The sequence below is a fragment of the Ambystoma mexicanum genome, chromosome 2p (assembly GCF_040938575.1).
Source record: "Ambystoma mexicanum isolate Mex_15411 chromosome 2p, UKY_AmexF1_1, whole genome shotgun sequence".
NCBI classification, from domain to species: domain Eukaryota; kingdom Metazoa; phylum Chordata; class Amphibia; order Caudata; family Ambystomatidae; genus Ambystoma; species Ambystoma mexicanum.
In genome coordinates, this window is record NC_090923.1 from 1,228,241,780 (window position 1) to 1,228,264,542 (window position 22,763).

At 48.3% G+C, this 22,763-nt stretch overlaps 1 protein-coding gene across 1 annotated transcript in view; it reads right to left on the reverse strand.

The window, feature by feature from the left end:
• Nucleotides 1-22,763, reverse strand: part of RADIL (Rap associating with DIL domain) — a 781,529-nt gene that overhangs the window by 171,872 nt on the left and 586,894 nt on the right. Inside the window, exon 9 of the mRNA XM_069645514.1 lies at nucleotides 20,035-20,263. Coding sequence (XP_069501615.1) covers nucleotides 20,035-20,263 — 229 coding nt within the window. The remainder of the gene's footprint in view (nucleotides 1-20,034; nucleotides 20,264-22,763) is intronic.

A 22,763-nucleotide genomic window follows, 5' to 3' on the forward strand; every position in this document is an offset into this window, starting at 1 on the left:
TGTATCAGTGACCGTTCACATATTAGAAAAAATGCAGGCAGTGGTGGTGAAAGTACCTATCACGGGGCACCCGAAATTTCACAGTCTGTGCTAGTAGGGCACTCTAGTTTACATAGCATTTATCGTACGTATGTTTGGGGGGAAACGGGGTGTCATTCATCCTGTGCATGTGTAAGCACTTTAGACTACAAGTACAAACTTCACCTAATGTGCTGCCTTTTAAATTTTTTCATTATTGGATGGCACATTACATCTCTCATGCCCCACTCTCCTGGGCACGAAGGCTAACGCGGTATCCAGTGATTTTAACAAAAACTTTTAATTTGAGGCATTTGTTACCGAAACAGTTTTACCAATTTTTCCCACTCGAGAAACCCCTTTTTGGTTAGTAGGTTAAAGTTGACATCTGCCTACTGTCTTGGAATTCATCGAGTTACATGAATATATTCTCCTCAGTGAAACATAGATACATAAGGGGAACCATACCAACATTCAAGCAACAGGGGTGAGACAACACAAGAAAAAGATATCCAGCGCTCAGAATCCAGCTCATCTACAGTCACTAGTAGGCAGGCAGAGATGACGGGGATCCACCCATTGCATACAATGGGTCCGCTTTCAAGTGATACAGTTGCCTGAATCGGAGCAAAAAATCCTGAGCCTACAACCAGAGCTAGTCTTTCAGACACAGAAATGCGTAAAAGGTGGGGCACTGTGAGGCACCCATCTTTGTCCTGAAGAAGGCTGGAGCCATCAGAGAGCCACAGTGAAAAGGCTCGCACAGTCCGGCCGAAACAAATGTCGACGACTTCAATTTTGTTTATCATGACACACCATTAAACAAACAGGGCGCATAGGAATTGGCCAATAGTTTTGTTGTTGTTAAGCCTTCATTGTCATTTATGAATTTTGCATAAAAATAAATATTTTGTAGTACACATGGTTATAATTTACTATAATCAGCCCTGTCCACCACTTAAGGTGTTGATTAATTGTGTCTTTAAATGTATACAAATATCTACTTTATTATTATCACAACAGGCAGTTCTAGCACACTACAAAATACAACCCACCATGTAAAGGGATGCAGAGGACAGACAGTTTTGAAGAGGGATAAGGGATGCACTATGGATACTGACAGGAGGGTAGTCAGTATAGTAATGAATCGCAATAGCTTAAGGATACTTGGTTTCCATACAAAGGGAGCAATGAGTCGTAAAATGTCACTAGGGGCCTTCGGAGAAGGACCAGGTGGACAGAACCACAATGTACTTGTGCTGTATATGTTCCTGGTGCTCGACAGGGTTGAGTCAGTTTCAGGGCTCTTTGCCGCTTCTGCGACAGAGTTTAAGACAGAAGACAGCTTGGGGTCAGGAATCACTGTCTCAGTGCTGGTCGGCGGTTCTGAAGCACTGGTCTAGGCATCTCAGACGGCATTAGCGACTGTGGCGCAACAACACTCAACGGTGCAATCGGTTTCAGTTCGAGGTTTTCGACTGGCTCGAAAATTTCCTTTCAGTCAGACGTCGGTAGATGCTTGTCAATACACTTCTCCTAGCTTCTTCACTGGGCTTGTGTCATCCTTGAAGGTGGATTGCCCAAAGCTGAGCAGAGTGTTGCAGGCAGCTGCCTTGTCCTTGGTTTGGTTCAGAGACTCTCTAGCACTTCCCGTCTAGAAAGCTTGCTGCAGAGCCTAGCGGGGCACGCTATGTGCTGGCTGTGTACCAGTTCTGGAGCAGTGATAAGGTCCTCTGGATTCAGTATCTCCCTCTTTTACCTGAGAGATTTTTTGGTGAGGGATCTTGCTTCCCTCTTGGAGAAACTGGCCTTCCTCCACTGGCGGAAGATGTAAGGCAGACTGTACCTTCAGCTAGGATCCAATGCTGAGTTCCTCTTCCTACTCCTTGCAAAGTCTTCAGATGATCGGCAAAAAAAGGGGCTCAGCCCTCTAGTAAAGCCAAATGGGTCAAAGTGATTGGTGTAAACTAAGCCGACCTTAATGAACCAAACCTGGGTCCCCACCAACAATCTCCTGCATGCAAGAGGTCATAACCAGAGTGCTTTGCGGCAGAAAAGGTAAACCGGTGAAAACATGTAATACTAAGTCCCACCATCTACCTGTCTGCTGTGTATAAAAGGCTATCTCTACCTAATGGAGCTCTCTGTGGTTTCTGATTAAAGCGGCAGGTCTCCCTTGAAGCTGTGGCAGGAACAGACTTCCTGGCGCTGTCAATCCACATAATCGTACCTTCGAATGGGGTCCCCCTGCGGGGATGACAAATGCAATACATGCAGTCCTAGGCATGACATGTCACTGTCCATTTACACTAAGGGCAGGAGCTGGCTTCAGGTTGACACACTGCATCAAAGGTTGTTGGGGTTTCCTGTCTCCTTTGTTAACCTCTGCAGCCAGGCCCCATGTGGGCCTGTTTGAAGTATACTCTATTAGTATGTTACTTATGTTAATTGCTGTCACCATCTGCAGTGCTACACAAAAGGACAGGGTGGATCCATGGAGCCTTTGATAGTTAATTAGGCTGGCCATGGCGGTTCTATGTTCATTTTTTACAAGTCATTTTTTCAATGAGTTTTTGGCTGAAATATTTTTTTCATGAATCCCATCATAAAATTGTTTTCCCCAAGCCCACTCTTCCCCAATTAATGTAACTGTATTCCTGACTCCTCCCACCCCTTATATAGCCTTTCCCAAACCCCCTGTTTTTCGATTGTTTTTTCCGAGAGAGAAATGGCAAAAAACCCATTACAAAAAATGGCAAAAAATTAACATTGTACAGCCATGGCAAGGGCAAGGTTTTGTCCTCCCCCTTCTGAGATGACATGGTGTGATCCTGGTGTCATAACCCAACTAAATATGACTGAGTACACAGGTCTATGTGTATGTCATGTGGTGAGCATAGGAATATGAGTGCGGATTAGCCATACACATTTTCTGGAGATTGATCTACCATCATTCAATTTCATTTAACATTTGCGCGCACCCACAGTGCAGATGGTCGAATTCCTCACACACATTTTAGAGCCAATGTCCCATGGCGTTCACCGGGCGAGGGCGTCTATCTGTACAAATTACCTGATTGGTAAGTACATTATGATTAAAACACTAAGGCCCTGATTCAAGGAATTATTTGCGTGTAAAACGGGGATTTGGGTGCCATTCTGCCCGCAAATCCCTGTTTGACGAAAGGGGATTTGGCACGCAAATCCCCGTTTTACATGCAAACAATTCCATGAATTTGGGCCTAAGGCTTTGACGACAGCAACAGTCACAGGATTCTGGTGTGACCACTCCAACTTAATAGGAAGACAGAGTAGGGGTGGGCAATTTGCAGAAATCCTGTGCATTTGAACAAGTCTGCTCCTTCTCAGTAGCAATTAGTGTGTTGTCGTGCTAGTGAATAGATAGCGCACTGCCCCACTCCACTCCCCTGGCCCTCTGTAGCAACACTGATTAAAAACAGCCACGCTTTCTCTTTGCTTCCTAACCTCTAAGCCTGGTGTAAAAATAGCAAGGCTCTGTATTATTAATGCAGCCACTTACTCTTGCACGCCTCTCTGATTACAACACATGACAACGCAATCCAAGAGCACCTGAAAAAAGTAGGTCTTACAGAACCGAAGTTCTTTTCCTTGATACATTTTTCTTTTTTTTTTTGTTTTAGAGAAAAAGGCACCTTGGTTTCAATGTACGTGTGCTTTTCTCAGTAAGGGAAGCCCAGTGTTAAAATGACACAACCTCATTTTGGTGAGGGAAGAAAGGCGGTTAAAAAATTGCCCATCCGATACGTCGGCCATTTCCCGGAACATTCTAGAGAAACTCGCCTTGGGAGAATAAAAAAAAACCAAAGTCCTGCAGACTGCCACTAACAGTCTCCTCAATGACACCGCGTGCTGCATCAGACCATCTGCGGGGGTTGCCTGTGTCACCACAGACACACCACAGGACCTTGGAGTATTTGTATGCACGCGCACTCACTGGATGCCGTGCCTGTAGGGCTTCATTTTGCTTCAAACTGAAATGGACCCTAAACAATATGCATTTCTTGAGCTTTTGGTAGTATAAAAAAATGTCGATCCTGTATACACAAATGTGACAGGCACACGTTTTCAATTAAAACTTGTTCAAATCGGAAAATGGGCCTCATTACGTGTACGGCGGCATCAGCAAAAAGTAGCACTAAAGGAATTACCGCCACTTTAAGTGGCGCTAATTTCCCCTGTGCTAATTTCGACGAAAGAATTGGGGTCCGAGGAATTACCCTCAAGACTTGGAGTTAATTCCGCCAGTTCTAATTCACCCCGTGAAATTATCACCAGAAAGAACATGCATATTACACCATATTACAAGATGAAATATTGCCAACACACTGCCAAAACCAAGTGGTAAATCCACCAAAAAAACAGCGCAGTTATGTGCACTCAGTAGGCCCTGAAAGAGTACGTAAGGGCCGCACCTTCCCCAAACACACTTCCAAACACCATGCAGCGACTATCAGTAACAAGTTTTGAGCTCCAGGACCTACTGCACGTGCAGCAGCGTCCCATTATAGAACCTGGGCAGAGGCGGAGGAGATGCTGTCTAAGGACAGAGGCTATTCCCTGGATTAGGCCATCACCCTGGGCACTCACTGATGGACAGCTCATTACACTGCACTGCCTCAACAGGGAGACCACTGCTGAGCTATGTATCCTAATGCAGGCGGATGGAGAGAACAGGGTAGCCATCCCACCACTGATGAGGTTTGTGTCAGCCCTGCACTATCTTGCCATAGGCACTTTCCAAGACAATATGGGAATGATGCATGGCATGTCACGGCCCATGTTTTAGTGCTTGGTCAGGTACGCTCATGCAATATGCACCCCAGCACATCTCTCTGCCCACCACTCCAATAGAGGTAAATAAGATAAAGGCAAAGTGCTATGTATGCAGCTGCCCACTTTCCAAGCATCATTGCGGCTCTGGACTAGGTCAGATTGATGCCCTGACATGTGTCAGAAGAGGTGTGAAGGAATAGGAAACATTAGCATTCCCTGAATATACAGGTGACCTGTGATGCCGACCTGACCATGAGCAAATGTTGTGCCCATTTTTCGGGTTTCACTCATGGTGCCATGGTCTTGGAGTACAGTACACTGACTGCATACATAGAGAGTGGACAATGAACCTGCCTCCCGGGTGAGTCGAAATACCATTAAAAAACTCATGCAAGGGTGAAAAGTGAGAAGTGTAGGAATGGCTGTGGGGGATGGGGGGTAGTCACCGATGTGAAGCACATGTAACGAATGCTCTGCCACAGTCCTGTGCGTGTCAACCTGTCCTCTGACACGCCACATAAGAAATCCTACACCAACTGGCACTCCCCTGCATGGCAAGGTGATGCCATGATAGAAATGCATAATTCCACATGTACAAAGGTTGGACTACAGTTACCACAATGTTTAGGGAAGCTATGCACAGACAGGTCACGGTACAGACCCCCTCTGGAACATGGCAGTGCAGCACACACAGGCAGCAATGCTACAATGGCAGCACCCCATGAGTGCCGAGCACCCAAGAGCAATAAGACCATGGCCACTAGCAAGCCACTAACAGTGTATAGTAACGCCTGCTGTTTCAGGGATGCCAGAAACGGGGGATTTACCTAATGGCATGCAGCATGTTGCCCCTCATTGTTTGAGGCATAGTATGATCGTGGGACACAGACCACAATTGTGGTATTTGCAATGCTGCCATATGTACATTGGGTCATAATTAGGCCATCAAGTCATCACTGCTGATTACTCCTGCCCATTGCACTGCATTCAACAGGCACCCCCATTGTTTATTGCAGGCGACTCGGGCTACCAGCAGCTCCTCGGACTGATGCCACTGGTCTGGAACCCAGACACACAGGAAGTGGCAGGCAATGAGGCACACATCTGGACCAGGCTTTGCATCGAGCGCACCCTTGGCCTGCTGAAACGAAGTGTCCGATGCGTCCATCAGACTGGAGGTGCCCTAATGTACAGCCCAAAGTTTCGAACATATTTGTATTGTATGCCACGCTGCAAGGCACGTGACATGTCCCCAAGACCCCAGATGTCGACAGGGCACCTCCAGAGGTGGGTGAGAGCATACATGTTGGCGACCGCATAATGCACATACTGCCCATGTGGAAGGCAGGGATGGACATCACATGGGTCAAGAACTGAATGAGGTTTTCTTTCTAAGGTAATTGGATTACACTCACTACACAAGTCTTATATAGTCAGATAGTAAATATTTCACGCCCATTCAAACATGACTGTGCTGTCCTCATTTCATATACAGATGATACTGTTATGATAATACACCACCCTCGCTCTCCCTCCATCCTCTTCGCCAACGCCCTTGCCGTCTCTCCACCCTCATCCTCAAAACTCTTGCCCTCCCTCCACCCCATACCCTACACTGTTGCCTGCCCTCCACCCTCCTTCCTAACATGATAGAGACTGGAACACAAGCCCTATTGAGGTAACCTTTTTCCCATGGCACATTGCTCAGTTTGTGAGTATGTGGTTGATCGTTAGGAATGACGAAGGGGGCTTCCTGGCAATGAGCCTTTCCTGGGGTGAAAGGAGTGGAACTTTCTGAATCCAGCACCCGGATAGGCTGCGTTGTCTCGTGCCTGTCGATATTGCCTCTGAAAGCTCTGGAACCCTCTGGTCTGCCAGCATATTTGATACTGTTGCACCTGTGAGCTGGTTGCACTGCCTGTCCATCGCCCTAGCCATCCATCCAGATGAGCCCGGCACACCCTCACTAACAGCCTGCAGGTGTTGCAGATGCTGCTCCGATATATATTGTCAATTCACTCCTTCCACTACTTGATGCTCCAGATCTCTTACAGTGTTTTCTGGGAACCACTGTCAGAGCTGTGGACCGGGCTGAAGTGTTGAGCAGGTAATTGTCCCACTGCCCAATGGCATCCGCAGATACAATGGCACCATCATCAGTCCCCGCGTCAGTGCCCTGATGCTGATGACACTGAATAGACAGATGGAGCAGGGGAGGAGGGGGATGATGGACCTGGAAAATGGTCACATCATCAGTGGGGCTGGTGGTTTGCAGTGTAACCCGATGGGTGGCTTTTAGAGTGGCGGAAGGCTGACTGGTCTCCACAGAGTCCTGTAGGGTGGTGAGGTCAGTGGATTGACTGCATCAGAAGCAGTGTGGTGGTGGTTTTGTCAGTAGCCACAATTGATGAGGCGGTGGCCATCTGGCTGATGCCTGTAGCTGCCTTGCAAGCACTGACAGCAGGTGATTTTTTGTCAGGGTTCTTCTGGTGAGTATCAAGACTGCAGGGAGCAGGGCTGATGATTGGTGTGGGCATCTCAGTGGTGGAAGAGGCAGGTTGCAATGCTACGCACTGCTTCCTCTCCATGGGTAGCCTGCAGCCCTGTTTGGTGATGAATGACTTGTAGTCAGTAACCATGGTGACTGGTATATAGTTGAGCATGACACGCATGCATTTGGGAGGATGCTCACCGAAGGCCAACTGGAAAGGGGTGGGTTGATAGGCAAGGGGCACACTATCCAAACACTGGTATGTGTGCATTCTTACACCCCCATGCCATGGAATGCATCACATTGGAGTCTGATTTCTCTGTATTTCTGCTGCCATGTGCAGTTTGTGGTTAGCTCCGAGGATTCAGCATGCTACTGTATCATCCTGGGTGCGGTATGTTTTCATGGGACACACTCAGCAATTGCATGTTTGGAGTAGGGCATGGACACATGATTACTTGGCCTGCTACTTGTTCTTAAACCCAATGGCAGATTCTTGGGAAATGGGTCATTTATATATGTATATGTGGATCTTGTTAGATTTTGGCTGCAGTGATTTCACTGTGGGTTTCATTGTGATGGATGATTATCGGTTGCATGCGGGCACATGGGGGTGTCAGTGGGCCGTGTGGCCATGCTCTGCCCTGATATATCTCCTAATTTCATGAGGTCACAAATGCATCAATGGTATGGTACATTTCTGTCATCACAGGCCTTCTATCCGGGGTCCCTGCCTAGATGTCACATGCATTCAGTTGCCCCTGGATTACTCCCACGGCCATTTGACCACAGGCTTGCCATGTGACTCCACAACCTGGCACATATGTTCTGTCCACCTAGGGTTAATTCTGATCAGTAATCCACTTTTCCAGCAGAAATGCTATTTCCAGTGAAAGGTGGGAGAGTTACTGATCGGTATTGGTATTTGGTGTTAGTTTCATGGGATGAAAGTACCGTTACCGCCTAAGGTTGGCAAAGACACTCGATGCCTCCAAATTTGGCTCTAATTCTGCTGAATCTCATGGCGTAAGCGCTTACTTCAGTACTCAAAATGATGCCTACTGTGTTTTGACTTCTTTTAACCCCTTGACCATTGATACCCGGGGTGTGTGATATCACTTCATCACTATAACGTTCATGATGGCAATAGTGGTCTAAGTTAGCTGACCTCTGGATCATGTTTGGCTTGTGTATCAGTATCATTGTCAGTACCAGTCTGACATTGTTTGCCGAATTGCTTTATCTACTGGATCAAAGGCTCAACAGAGCCAACAAATGCATACAAAGTTTGAGCTGTACTCTTTTAACATCCTACAACAAATGAGCAGCTGTATTCTGCAGAATCAAAAATCCACTAATATCCTGATATGTACGTTTTGTAGTGCTGCATAGTAAAGATTAGTTCTCATGCCGGAAACGCGGGCGGATTTCCGGCAACTCTGTAAGAGCCGTACCGCCACCTGATATGCCGGTGCAACTGGGATATCACAAGTAGCGATGGTAACGGTAAATCCCCATTTCCATGAAATGGGGACAATTAAGCACCGGCACTGTTGCTAATGGTAACAGTGCTTCATTGAGAGACTTGCCAGTCGGGGGCTGAAAACCTAGCAGGACAGGCCTGCCCGGGGATCTGTGCTCCTACCAACATTCTCGTAGTATGGTGGTCCGGAAAGGGTGCTAGTACATTGCTAACGGCACCCTTATTTCCGGCCCACCATACTCGGAATAAGGCCCAATGTCAATAAATAAGTCATCCAACACTCAATACTTTTGTTTCCATTATAATGAGCCCCGTTGCCTGGATCTGGGGACCATCAGGAATCACTCAAGGGGTTACACACCTTCCCAATTGACAATGGACTCGGAGGGCAGAATGGGGAGGATCCACTGGCCAATTTTTCTTTGGTCCACACCATTTGGCAGGGGACAGTCACATTATGTACACCAAAGCACCCCGAGGCCCGAGCCCCAACTCTAGTTATCACACCCAGAATAGTGGAATCTGCAGAGCTTCTCCGGGAGGCCTGCAGCCTCACCCATAAATACACATATTGCCGTGTTTGAGGTACGTTCGTTTTTGTCGAGACTCTGCACTGATGGCTATTTGATACCCGGTTATAAGATCATAGAGATCATTACAGGATTGGGCAAGGGTTTTTGGGCGCAGTCCACATTGAAGTGCCTCATTCCATATTGGAGGAGGCTGCTATGCCAAGGCGTACAGAGACGCCCTTCAGAATTATCATTGCCCCATTGATGGGAGATAGGCACTTTGTCACCAGAAGACGCCGGTCGGAATTTTCCCATTTGGAGGCTCCGGTGTTGTGCCATCACGGGTGCCAGAAACAACCCAGGCAGTACGGTGTTGAAGAGATCCACGGTTTTCACTAATAATCCCCTGAAGAATGTTCTCCCGAGATTGGGCTTGATGAACAGAAACAAATTGGGATTGATATTTTAATGACAAATTGAGAATGTTGTATTTTTGTTATTGATATCTTATGTGTCTTGTTGATTTGTATGATTGTTTGGTGTTATTGTTTTAGATTCAGTTGCCAATACTGTATGTATCACCTTGTTGTGTTAGGGTTGTTTATATGTTTGAGATACTTGGAATTTAATTGAATAAATATATTTTTGTAAATTATTCAATGCACATAGTCCATTTTTTCAGGACATGAAGTGCCGGGAGATCATACAGAGGTGCTAAATTGGGAGGTATTTATTTAGTGAGTGGAGATAGGAATCATCTGACTCCTTATTTTATCACATCAATCTATTCCCCTGTTGGTGGAGTGAGATGAGTAATTCAGAATAGGGACGTTTTCGTTTACCTATTTGAACATACAGCCTCACCCATAAAGCCATCACCAGGGCCTAAAAGGCAAAGGCTTCCCAGGGTACTAGGGTCACAATAATGTGTGCTCTTAAACATCAGTACTCACACGCCAACACGAAAGGGGCGCATTTGATAAAAGAATAACAGTTCACCGCAGTGAGCACTAGAATCTCACGGACGGGTTATTTCAGGTTTGTGATTCCCAGGGTTTTCGAAAATCAACGCTTGCACTGAAACATTATTTCTCCCCGGAGCAGGATCATGAGATCCGGCTGGGGATATAACCTTTCCGTATCACAGCAGAGCTTCTCAGGAACAGGAACATCCTGTTCCCCAAATCAGAAAACTCCCAGTGACAACAGCACATTACTAACCCAGGAAAAGTCCCATCTGCTAATGTTAAACTTTGAGGCTGCGCTTCAGCTAGTGCTCAGTCTGCGGACATTTTCCCAGCTCAGGCAGCTAAAGCGAATGCAAAGAGATTCCAAAATGGCAGCTTGACCTTAAATAATTTCGTACCAGCACCTATATCTCGATTTGGCGCAAGTGTGACTAATAGCAAGAGCTATCAAAGCCTTTAGTCAATCCCCTCACACAGGCGAAGGCCCTCACGAGCAAGCTCACTCACAGAGGGTTGAGGGAGAAGAGTAAAACAAACCCAGTGGTGTGGGTTGTTGGAGCAGATTGAGGCTGGAGATTGGAAGAATTCGGAGTCCAAGACAAAGACCGTGGGAATGTGGAGGCTGTTGGAGGTGATAGGAGGAGGCAGGAAGAAGAGGGGAAGATAAGGAGGTGATGGTAGTTGGATGAGGCGGTTAAGAAGTGGAGGGGCCAGTAGTTGGAGTGGTAAGGACCAAGAGGAGTGGGTAGACTCCCTGCATGAATTAACCACACAAGTACTGGCAGCTGTGCACGTGCATCCACACACGCATGTCTTCGTGTGAATTTGCCTCTTGCAAAGTTTTTAGATTTGGCTTTGAGAAAGCTTTTGTTTTCTGCCATAGCTCTTGCAGACAAACATAGCTGGCCCTTAGTGTCACTCAGCTGCTCCCTTATGCAGAAAGGGTAAGCCATATTGCTAGATCTGTGAGAGTGTCTACGGTGTCAGACATTTTGTAGAAGCTAGTGCAGCTCTGTGAGCTAGGCAGAGGTTCGTTGAGTGTTTCTTTGAACAGCGTCTTTTGGTTTCATGCTACTTGGCATAGGTAGGTGTTCCCACTGTTGCACTGCATTGTATTACAGTTTATTCTTATTGTTGTTAGAATCTTTCATGTATTTGGATCCACCTGACATTCTTAGTTTTGTTAAAGAATATTAGAGCTTGGATGGCAGGCCTTTTCTCATGGTATGGGCCATCAATCATTGACCAGATGGGCGATACACACCTCTCAGACCCTGCCAGCCTCCACCCCTGTCCACAGGGGCTTTCCCCCATTGTCTCCCAAAAGTCCTGTTCTCCCCGCCTCTTACCCGTTTTAAACCACCTTAGCCCACCCCGAGTCCCGGTGCCTGCCAACTTTCCCAAAAGAGACACCCAAAGCTCTTCCTCTCTCCCTCAACCACCAAACTCAACCCCCACCCACCAACTCCACTTAGCTCTTTTAGTCCGCTCTGGAAGTTTCTTGCCAGCCGATTACCTTGCTGGTGACTGCAAAGGGAACTGCAAAAGGGACTCCCAGTAAAAAATGCCGCTCTGGTCGCCCAGTGTGGGTTGCCACTTGGGACAACATTCCAGGGTGCTAACAGCTATGCCAGCTATAACCCCTTAGAGGTTGTTTGTCCCAGTTGGTAATGGCATGGGAAACTCTTTAAACACCCTCACTCAGACCTTTCAGCATGTCACCACCTGGGAAATCCTGCCTATGCATGGATTCAGGACGCACAAAAGACTGGACTTAAGAAGAATAGTTAGGGTATGAGGTTGGGAGGCTCTGAGAGATGTGTGTAGCCCGTCAAGGAATAGGATTGATGGCACATACCATAAGAAAAGGCTACCGTCTAATGTCTAGAATTCTTTACCAACACTAGGAATGTCCACTGCATACACATACATTAAACATTCTCGTAACAAACTAACCAAGTGAAAGGAAAAGCAACACATTAATGATGACAACAACAGGCCAAGTCTCCCACACTGGGTGTGATATGTCTCAACTCCCAGTGGTGTTGCAGGTTTCCCAGGGGTATCCCAAATCCTTGAAGGTCCCTCGGGCCATAGCAGGCTTCCCAGGGGCTCCTGAACCCAGTTCCCAGTTCTGGTTCTGCCAAGATACACTAGGTGAGCCTGTCCGCCATGCTGATAAACTAGTGGTACAGATGCAACTTCCCAATCAGGGTAACATGAAGTCAGGAATAGCCACTTCTAAGCCCCTCACCTAACTTCTGGGATAAATAGCTTCCTTTCACAAACTGTGGCGTCTCCCATCTTGGTCTCCTTGGTTAGGTCTTCATCTCTCTCTTCCCTTCTGATTCTACGTATGGCCAATCTGGCCACACAGACAATTCCTGTTACGTCTGATTCACGGTTTGCTCTCAGCCACACATTTCTTACTTCACCGTCTCCTCTTCAATCCGTACTCCTTCCTCTAGCTCCTCCTTTCCCTGTCCCCTTTTGCGTATGGGGACCAGAATGGTGGGGAGTGGGGGGATCACCCAAAAATCTCTCACAGGGTGCTGGGAGACCTGGGGCTGGCACAGCAAGTAGACTTCATGATAAGCTGCTGTGGATTGTATCAGATCAATGGTGTATGGGGTGTGCAGTGGTGCCAACATTAGCATCCAGGATCACAGAGTGTGTTATTTAAATGCATACATTGCCACTGAGTGGTATGAACACCCCACTGCAGCTTAGACTCTGCTCCCTCTCACTCACCATGGACGCCCATGTGTGGGGTCTATCCAGGCACATCTACAACATTGCTGAAATCAAGACAAATGCCTCGCCCCATTTCCACAGAATCTGACTCTGACAGCACTCGGTTCTGCTATGGCAGGCCAGATTCTGAAGGATGTCTTTTTTGATGATTTTCTTTACATTGTGGGGTTCTGGGCCGTGAGGGCAACAGCCAAGCCAGCCTGGTGGGCAGGAGGAATTGCCCTGTTGCCCCCTTTGCAATTCCACCCCTGCCAAGACCCAAGAACATATCACTCAGAAGTTCTTAAGGAAAACTTAAGTGGGACAAGAACAGCTGTACAGAAGAGATGTTATTGAGCTGTTCAAATAGTCCTTTATCGAAAGTTAAATAGTTCACAAGAGCTTTTAGAATATAGGTTGACTGGCAATAAGTACCATGCCTTACAGTGCAGTGCAGAAAACTGCCAGTTTCCAGAAATATTTCTGTTAAATCGTAGTTTAGCACAGGCTAATATATTTAATTACCTGAGTTGTCTTGGGAGCTGAGTTTCTGAAGGACGAAAGAAAAGATGGCCTAGCACTATGTAGTATTCGATCATGGGTATAGTTATTGACCTCCTCTTAGCCAATCGGAATGCTTAGGGACCTCGTAGTAAGGCGGTAATGGTTAACGGTCACCGTTACCATTAACGGTGGCCGTTAACCATTACCGCCTTCCGTGTAATGAGGCCCTCTGTCTTCAAAAGCAGACAGGGAAACAACATTGCAATTTGCAGGAAAGACTTCTTGCAACATGACACTTTCTCTCTGATGGGATTTTTTTTTTGCTGCAATATCCTATTTGGCACACGAAAAAGAAAGCTAAAACATGGGAAAATGCTTTCACTTTCTCTCAGAGAATCTGTTGACTTGTACATGGCACCTTATGCATGCTCACGTTAAATCTGTTGCAGTTCATCCAGGTTTTCCAATTAAAATGTTTCTCTTATGTAGACAACCAAGTTATATGAATACTACAAATTAAAACCACATGTAATTTACCAACTCAGTTTGTCTATTTATTTTACACACTGTTAAAGCATTTTTTTTAACTTCACCCCCAAAACGCCAAAGCAAGTATTGCTACTACCATTATGTGGTACTACCCTTATAGACCTTGGGAGGTGTCCTTATCGCCTAGGCTAATGGCCCTTTCTCAATTTATGGGCCTGGGCTACGACCTCCTCCCTCGGTCTATATGGCTATATTATGAAGGCCATTGGAAGTCCTGCAGCTCCGTCCAGAGATGAGTGATGAATATGATTGCGTCTGATTTTACAACCATTGCGGCTATGCTTTGGACCTTTTAGAGTTTAGAAACGTGCTTTAAAAAAAATAACATATCAGCTGAAAGTGTGTCGTACAAATTAGCCCCGAATTTGTTCGCACAACCATTAGACCCTAACGGGGTCTCTGCATGCATAGTGTACACACATGACTCGGGAGCTGCTTTCCCTCTAACCTTCTCTTTATTCTCTCCTTTACAAACCCTCTTCATCTTCCCCTGTCCCTCCCCTTCCTCCCAACTCTCGCTCCTCCCATTGTCTATAGTCTCCCTTCCTTAAAGGGGCCTTTCCTCTTTTGCCTGGTAAAACCCCCCCTCACTTTAGCATGACTCCTCCCAGGCCACATCTGTTCGACCAGCCGCTGGGGTCTCCTTGTGGCTCGGCAAGGCCTGCCAGGGGACTCGCGGGTCTCGCCTGAATTTTCTCGTTGAGGTAGTTCATTTGCCCCTTTGTCCTCTGCCCCTCCGTCTCTCCTGTCACCTTTTCCTTTGGTTCCAGTTCCTTCAGGTATAACTCACGGAAGAGGGGGGCATTCGGCTTTATCTCTCCGCGGTCTCCAGTCATAGTTATCATCTGTCTTTTGTTCACTGTCCTTGAGAGGGGATCTGTGTGGTATCGGGAATCCTTCCTTTTGTATTGTCTCTGGCACCCGGTGGCGGTTTCCCCGATCAGGGATTGTGGCTCCTTGGCTTTTCGTTTGCGGTCTGCCTTTTATTTGCCTTTCCTTGTCTTGCCCGCGTCGTTTCTTTGACTTTCCACATCTTGCTCAGGCATGTAGCCCTCCGCCTGGGGAAGGCTAGTCCACGGCTTGTCTTTCACTGTGAGGTCTGCGGGTGTCCGCTCTGTCGCCTTGTGGTGGGTGGTCCTGTAACTTCGCGCCATCTGGCATGTGATGGCAGTGTCTTTTAACATGCCCACTCCATCAAGTGATTTCGGGACCATGGTTTTGAGTCCTTCAATGTACCGTGGTTGGTGGGGTATTGATCGCACCATCTGAGTGCCTGGTGGGAGGCCCTGGATGACTTTGGATGGTTCGTACTGGATGTCGATTAGGGCAAACGCTTGTGCCGATCAATAGCTGGGAAGGATGCGCCCTATGGTGGGGATCTTTATCACATGTATGGTGGGGGGGTGCTCTGTGGTCTCTGTGAGTTGGGTCACAGTGGGACTGCCCTTCTGGCTGTAGCGGTTGTGTTACTCCCCCCCGGACTATGTGGGCTTGGGCTTTACCCGGGGTGTATGCTTCCGCTATGTTTTGATAACGTTGCACGTTCGTAACGTTGGCTGTGTCCCTGTGTCCACCACAAACGGATTGTGCAGGTCTCCATCCAGGACCGTGACCTTGGGTGCTACTGTGTCATCTGATGTGGTGCCGAGTAGTATCACATTGTCATGGGGGTAGTAGTGGTCCCCTTGCGGTTCCGGCATCTTGTGAGGCGCTGGATTTCCATAAGGATCATGATCCTCACGGGCGAGCTGAGAGTGTGTGCCGCATTCCTGATCAGGCCTGTGCCTCCCTGGGCAGCACAGCTCCGGGTGGAGTAGGTACTTGTACCTGCGTGGGCCTGGGTGGATAATCGTATGCGTCAGAGTGACGCCTGGGTGGGTTGATGCACCTGTCATCGATGGCTCTTATGACGTCTGGCCATGCTGCCGGCGGCATCAGGTACCTCTCTTGTGGTGGCCAGTCATTGGGTCCTCTTGTTCGTTCTGGTCGCCTGAGTGGGCCAGGTGGCGGCGCCGGTCGGTAGGCAGGTTTGGCAGAAATATTTCTCTGCACATCGCCCGAAAGTGGTTTCCTTGGCCACATCGCATGCATCTCTGTCCAATGGCCAGGCACGGTCCTCTGTGGGGGAACCCATATCCGCACTTGTAGCACTGCTTGTCGCACTGGAGCCGGTGCTGCAGGCACCTGGGTCGCCTTAGGAAATGGGCGTGAGATGCTGTACCTCGATTTGCATGGGCCTGGCCGGTAGCACCTGCTGCTCCTGGGGCGCTATCCTTCATGTCTGCGGGGTCGTGTGGTGCTGGCGGTGCGTTCTAGTGGTGGCCCAAGTTAGTTTGCCCTGATGGTGGGACATCCGTCTTGACCTGTCCTGCACTCTTGGTCTTGTCTGTGGTGAGCGTTGTGGTGCAGCCATGGGCCTTAGCTGCTGCGTGCACTTCTACTGTGTTGGGCTCTCCTCTTGGGCCAACTTGTGCTGTGGGTACTGGTGGCGAGCCCTCCACTGTGTGGTAGCTCTCGGCCTTGTGCTGTTTGGCAGGGTTCGGTGTGGGCCAGTCCTTGTTTTAGTTGCAGGTGGCGTGCGTGGCGACTCGCGTGGATTTGGGGTTCCTTGAGCTGTGGGTCATGTCGGCTTCACATACCTAGGCCACCTGTTGTGGCTGAGCGTGTCCTGTCCCTTGGGACCCTATTCTCTGGTCTGTGGCTGTGCCGGCGCCACTTGATCAGGGTCCCTGCTGCGCTTTATTTTCTGCGCCACCAATGTCCAGGTATAGGCTATATGTATGCCTCAAAACCCTCTTTAATTGCTGTCTAGCACGCTAGGTAATGGTCTCCCGGGTGAGTGACCATGATATGCTAAGTGCGGCTTTTGGAATTTCTGTGAAGTTTCCCATGTTAGTTTGGTCCTGGCTTTTGAAATTTCTGTGAAGTTTCCCGCGTTAGTTTGGCCCTTGAAAACGAAGTAGGTGGGGCATTGGCGCTGCGTATTGTGGGTGGCCACAGTGGCATTTTTTTTTACTCTCTCTCCCTCTGCGCCCCCTCCCTTTGTGTACTGATGAGGATGGGGTGGAGCACAGTGTCTCTCGTGGCTCAATGGGGCCCGTGGCTGCTTGGCGGGCCCAGGTTGCCCTTACCGTGATCTCTGGGTGTGCACATGGCTTGTGCAGTGTCCTCAGTGCGGTCTCTGCACTGCCAGAGGGTGCACGTCTCCTCTGCGCTGTTTCGTTGATGCTGGGCTGTGTCTCTGCTGATGGCCTTCCTTCGTGGGCCACGCAGTCTGCTTGGCTGGTGACTCCTGTCCTCTGCTGGGCATTGCACGCCCGTCCACTGCTGGGCTCCATTGACCCTCCAACTCACTGGGTGTAGCTTCTCCTGCTGGGCACTGCTGGCCCTCTGTTCTGCTGGGTGCAGCGCACCCTCCTTCCTGCAGGGTGCCTTGCCCGACGTGGCTTCTTCTGCTGGGCTCCGATGGCTCTCCAGTTTGCTGGGTGCAGCGCACCCTCCTCCCTGCTGGGCTCCTTGCCCGTTGTGGCTTCTACGCTGGGCCTCGCCAACCCTCTGTTCTGCTGGGTGCTCCTCACCCGTCATCCTGCTGGCTCACCTCACCCATTGTACTTCCTGCACGGTCCACTCTGCTGGGTTCTCCCCTCTCATCTATTCCACCTGCTGCACAGCGTAGGGACTCATCGGCCTCGTCGCCAGTTGTTGGACCCTAACGGGGTCTCTGCATGCATAGTGTACACACATGACACGGGTGCCGCTTTCCCTGTGACCTTCTCATTATTCTCTCCTTTACAGACCCCTACCTCTTCCCCCGTCCCTCCCCTTTCCCCCACCTCTCGTTCCTCCCATTGTCTGGAGTCGCCCTTCCTTAAAGGGGCCTTTCCTCTTTTCCCTGATAACAACAATGAACACCAGATGTGTTAAAAAAAAAGAGCAACGACGGAATAAGTGATTATGATATCCAATGGGATAGGCGGTGTATGTACACGCATGCAACAGCCTCCGCCGGGAGAGTTCACGGCATATTGCACAGTGAGAGCAAGCCCAGCCCCTTTCCCCAGAGAAAATGTGGAAATAAAAACTAACCAAGGAAATGAAGACCGTGATGCAGAGGCCTACCAGGAGCTCTTCAGAGTTTCCTCTAGGCCAGTTCACCCAGCCCATTCCTCACAATGAGTAACTGGTATGGCCTGAGCGCCATAGCCGGACTGACTTCAAACTAGCTCAGCTGCTGAAGGGAGAGTATATGCGGCAGCTTGCAAAAAACATTTCCAGTGCCCTTCTGGTTCCAGGCCCACCCCTGTACGAGGCACGGCCAAACACAGCGAGGCAAGGGAGGGCGGCAAACGAACAAGGAAGCCCAGCAAAGCATCATGCACTCACCTCCGTGATTAGGCGAGCGCGTGGCTTGATCATTGCGTCACATGACCATTTATGTTAAGGTGTGTGGGGTCAAGGCCCATACAGTTTTCACGCATTTCCTCAGTGTGATATGGCTCGCTTTTTACTTTTCAGGGAGAATTCATGTATCTAACATATATATGAGGCATTAACGACCATTAGGTGTTACTACTTAAAGACGTTAAGATAAATAAGATATTCTTAGATATTAGCAATTATTAGTGCCCGGTTCAGCGCAGCAGCCAATTTGCCTCATTGGAATGGGGCGTTCTGAGGCCTCTGGGCGTGTGGCGCCATATATAACTAATGGAATAAATAAATAAAGTATTCTTAGGTGAAAGGCCGCATTCTGGGTAGTCTGAGAGGCAGGGGCATCCTCTCTGCCCCTCCAGGTCTGTCTTGAGCCACCCATCCACCCCACCTCCGCTTGCAGACATTAAAAAGAAATGAAGGCAACCTACCTGCTGCCTCTGGGCTTCAGACCCCCAAGCTCCAGACCAAAATACAGCTCAGCCAAGAGCTCCATGGGAGCCATCTTGTTCCTGGCTGCCATGGTGCTCCAGGCTCAGCTGTATTTTGATGTAAAAACTAGGCAATATTAGCATGAATGTATCTGTGATCTTATTGAATCAGGGAAAACGCAGAAACTGCACATCCAGTGACCATGGATTTAAATTTAAAACCACATTAAGTACAACTCATTTTTAAATTAGCTTACATCAACACAGAATACTTAATTTACAAATTAAATTGAACATTTAACAAATTCAACTATTTGAAATTCAACTTTGGTTTGACCGATATAAGTCGACTACGGACTAATTTTCCATAAGACACATTCATTGCTGCCACTTTGAGTATTCAAGCTTTGTAGCTTAATGCCAGCTTCCCTTACATACAAAACCAAATGTCAAGACTGGTTTAACTACACATCATAGCTCATAATTCTCAAGAACAAACGGAAAGGCATTTTCAGCGCACACATTCTGCTTTCAGTGCACATGCTGACACAGCAAAGCATCTAAACCTTAAGCGGGCTCTCCACACGCGTGTCCTTTTGCCTTTAAAGGTAAGGCTATGTACTGCTAACCAGGGTCGGGCTGGGGCATAAGGTTGTCTCGGGCACCAATGAAACGTGGCCCACAATCGCAAAGGACAATGAATTCTTTTTGTGACAGACTGTTTGAGTAGTACCCAAGTGGAAAACCATAAAAAAAAGTAGCCCACTTTGACCCAAAAAACAGTCCCAAACTAGCATTTTGCGTTTGTGGTTCTGGGATTGTCCTATTGCCCTATAGTCCAGTCCGAGCTTGCAGCTAACCCATTTCAACTGTCAATTTCTATGATCATAGTCTCGGGAGGATAGCTCAGGGGCAACGTGCTCGGCTTGGAAGCAAGACGATGCGGAGCAACACAGTTTCGATCCCCGGGTCCGCGCTTAGAAACCTCTGGGTATTAAGCGCGTTATAAATAACATATCATATCATATCATGGGGTCTGACTTGAGCGGGCAAGCTGAAAAACGCCGGATGTTTGGCTAATTAGGGCAGCTCGACTCACCCTTCTCCATCAGCTGGTTGAAGAGCAAAGTGTTGGAGAAGAAAAAGAGGTAAGAGAACATCTGGGAGGCGATTTCGGGATGGACTTCGTACTGCTGCAGAAGGTCCAGTGTCGCTTGGTAGATCAGCACGACTCGCCGCACTTCATCAGGCACCTGGGCAGACAGCCGCCACGCCTCGCTCGGCAGCGGGCTGCCCTCAAGGAAGGCGGGCAGTGAAACGTACAGAGACTAGAAGAAAAGACAGAGACAAGTGAGTCTTTTGGGTGAGTACCACAGTTCAAGCCATCAAACGGGAACTCCAGCCAAAATAAAATCATTCCTCCTATTGGATATAATAAAAGCCTTCAGTATCAAGCATTCATCACTATCTGCTTCCATAGTAAAAATAAGCAGGACATTTAAATTTGCCATTAGGATCTCTGTGATCTGTTGACTCATATAGCTATGCTCGGTTAGTTGGACAATCTTTCTGTAAACATCATTTCTCCTTTCCTTCTCTTATTATAGAAGTCCTGCAATCCTCTGAGTAGTTTAAGCCCCTACTTGTGGGGCCAATTCATTCTTTCCTGGAGATCACATTCAATGCACAGGGCTACCGACGTATATCCTTGAAAAGCACAATGAAAACCGAGACCCATCAAATACATTGAGCTATGCCTTGTTTTGAAAGTTCTGTCCCTTTCTTGAGGACAAGCGATGTCTACGCCGGTAAGCATTTGTATTGTGTATTGTGCCCACGGCCCAAAGGTACAACCAACGAGGTGCAGTGGGTACCTTATTGAAATGGGAAGGTTTTAAGTTTACACCTAAACGGCATGTGTTCCGTGGTGCTATGACGTATCAGAGGAAGTGTGTTCCAGAGCGTGGACGTTTAACATTTCTGAAAATGCCTTCAATATTGCAGATACTTCACAGAAATGATGGAATGATAAGATGACAGGTTATTTATAACGTGCTTAATACCCAGAGGTTTCTAAGCGCGGACCCGGGGATCGAACCTGCGATGCTCCATGTCGTCGGTTTCCAAGGCGAGCATGTTGCCCTTGGGCTTTCCCCCGAGACAATGCTTCTCCGAGGGCATAATGTGCTCGGTAGTTTCATGCACATCTGTCTATCACATTTTAGGAGAAAAGACAATGGGCCTCATTACGAGTATGGAGGTAGCCCCACCGCTTTTAGCGGCATGGCTACCCCCATACTGGGTACCGGGTTCCTGGAATGGGGAAATACCAGGCCATTCTGACCTTGGAGGGCCCAGTATTTCTGCATTCCAGGAACCCAGACCCAGTACATCCCCATTCCCATTTGCGCCCCCATAGGGCTCAATGCAAATGAGGAGGATGCTAACAACGGGCCTGTTAATGACGGGCCCATTGTTAGCATTCTGGTCTGCTTGCGTGTCCCACTAAGGACGCCTGGTTTTACCAGACGTCCTTAGCGGCACCCGACAGCAGACCTCGTAATGGGGCGGTAGAGGGATAACGGGGCCGGCAGCTCTACTGGCGCTCTTATCCCTCTACTGCATTCCTCGTAATGAGGCCCAATATCACCCAACCTGTGTTGGTACTCATTTATCGACCTCAGAAGGATGAAAGGTTGAGTTGAGGTGTTTAAGAACAGACTAAATCAGTGACTCGCCCCCTGAAGTGTGCCTGAAATAAACCTTTAATGAGTCTAGCAATTATTGTATAGAATTCCAGAAAGACAAATTATTTGTTATTCCTATTCTTTCTTACTTATGATTACGCTTGTGGAACCCCCTGTTTTTTAAAGAGGCCTGAACAAGAAAGCCAGCCACTCCAGAAACAAAGAGCCACATTGCGCTGGCCACAGCCCAGGAGCTTACGTTTAAAAAAATAATTTAAAAAAGATGTTTTTTTATGGGTAGCATGGGAGGCCACAGTGGTAGTAAAGGAGACCTCAGGGGTCGCAGCTGTGACTGCTGGTGACTCCCAAATGACGTCCCTGGTTCGTCCCCTGGATTATCAGCAAAGGGTTGTGGCTTTAGTAAGGGCCTTGACACATTCCCTGCATTGACATGCAACATGAAATGCAGTCCTTACAAAGGCGTACTCTCTCGCCCATTACTTTAGATGCCAGAAGGTAATGGATGGCAAGCACTGGATGGATGGTGCTCCTGGGAATTCATTTGGGCAGTTTCCATTCCATCCTTGAAGCCTTTGTAACTTCTCACTGATGAAGTTGAAAAGAGCCGAAACATTTCTAGGGTTCCTTGTGTTCTCAAGCCGAGAGGATGTGGCTTGGCACTTCGGGCGGGACTGTTCCCATTGGTGCCAGGGACACGAATGGTTTCTACATGGCTCGTTCGCTTCTGCCACAATGACAACAAGGCAATAATGGTGGCCACTCAAAGCAATTGCCAGTGCTAATTCAAAGCTTCCCATCCATCTCCGGGCTGTTTCAAGTCAGTGTCTGCCATCACTTACATATCTCGCCTGTTCCACTTTCCCGGGTGAAATATTTGCATATCAGCATGCCTGTCCACCACATGCCCATCTAGCCGCGCCACAGTTATGCACAGTGGCGGTACAGTCTAGTATTTCAGCTCGCTTTACAGTGCGGTCTCATCCCATAACTGGCAACAGTTCATCCAGAACCCTCTCCCGCCGTTTCCCAGCTCCATCCAGGCTGTCGGAGGGAAGGCACATGAAGGGCATGCGTGTGCTCGGGCCGCCGCAGCATGTGCTCCTGCTCAGAAATTCCCAAT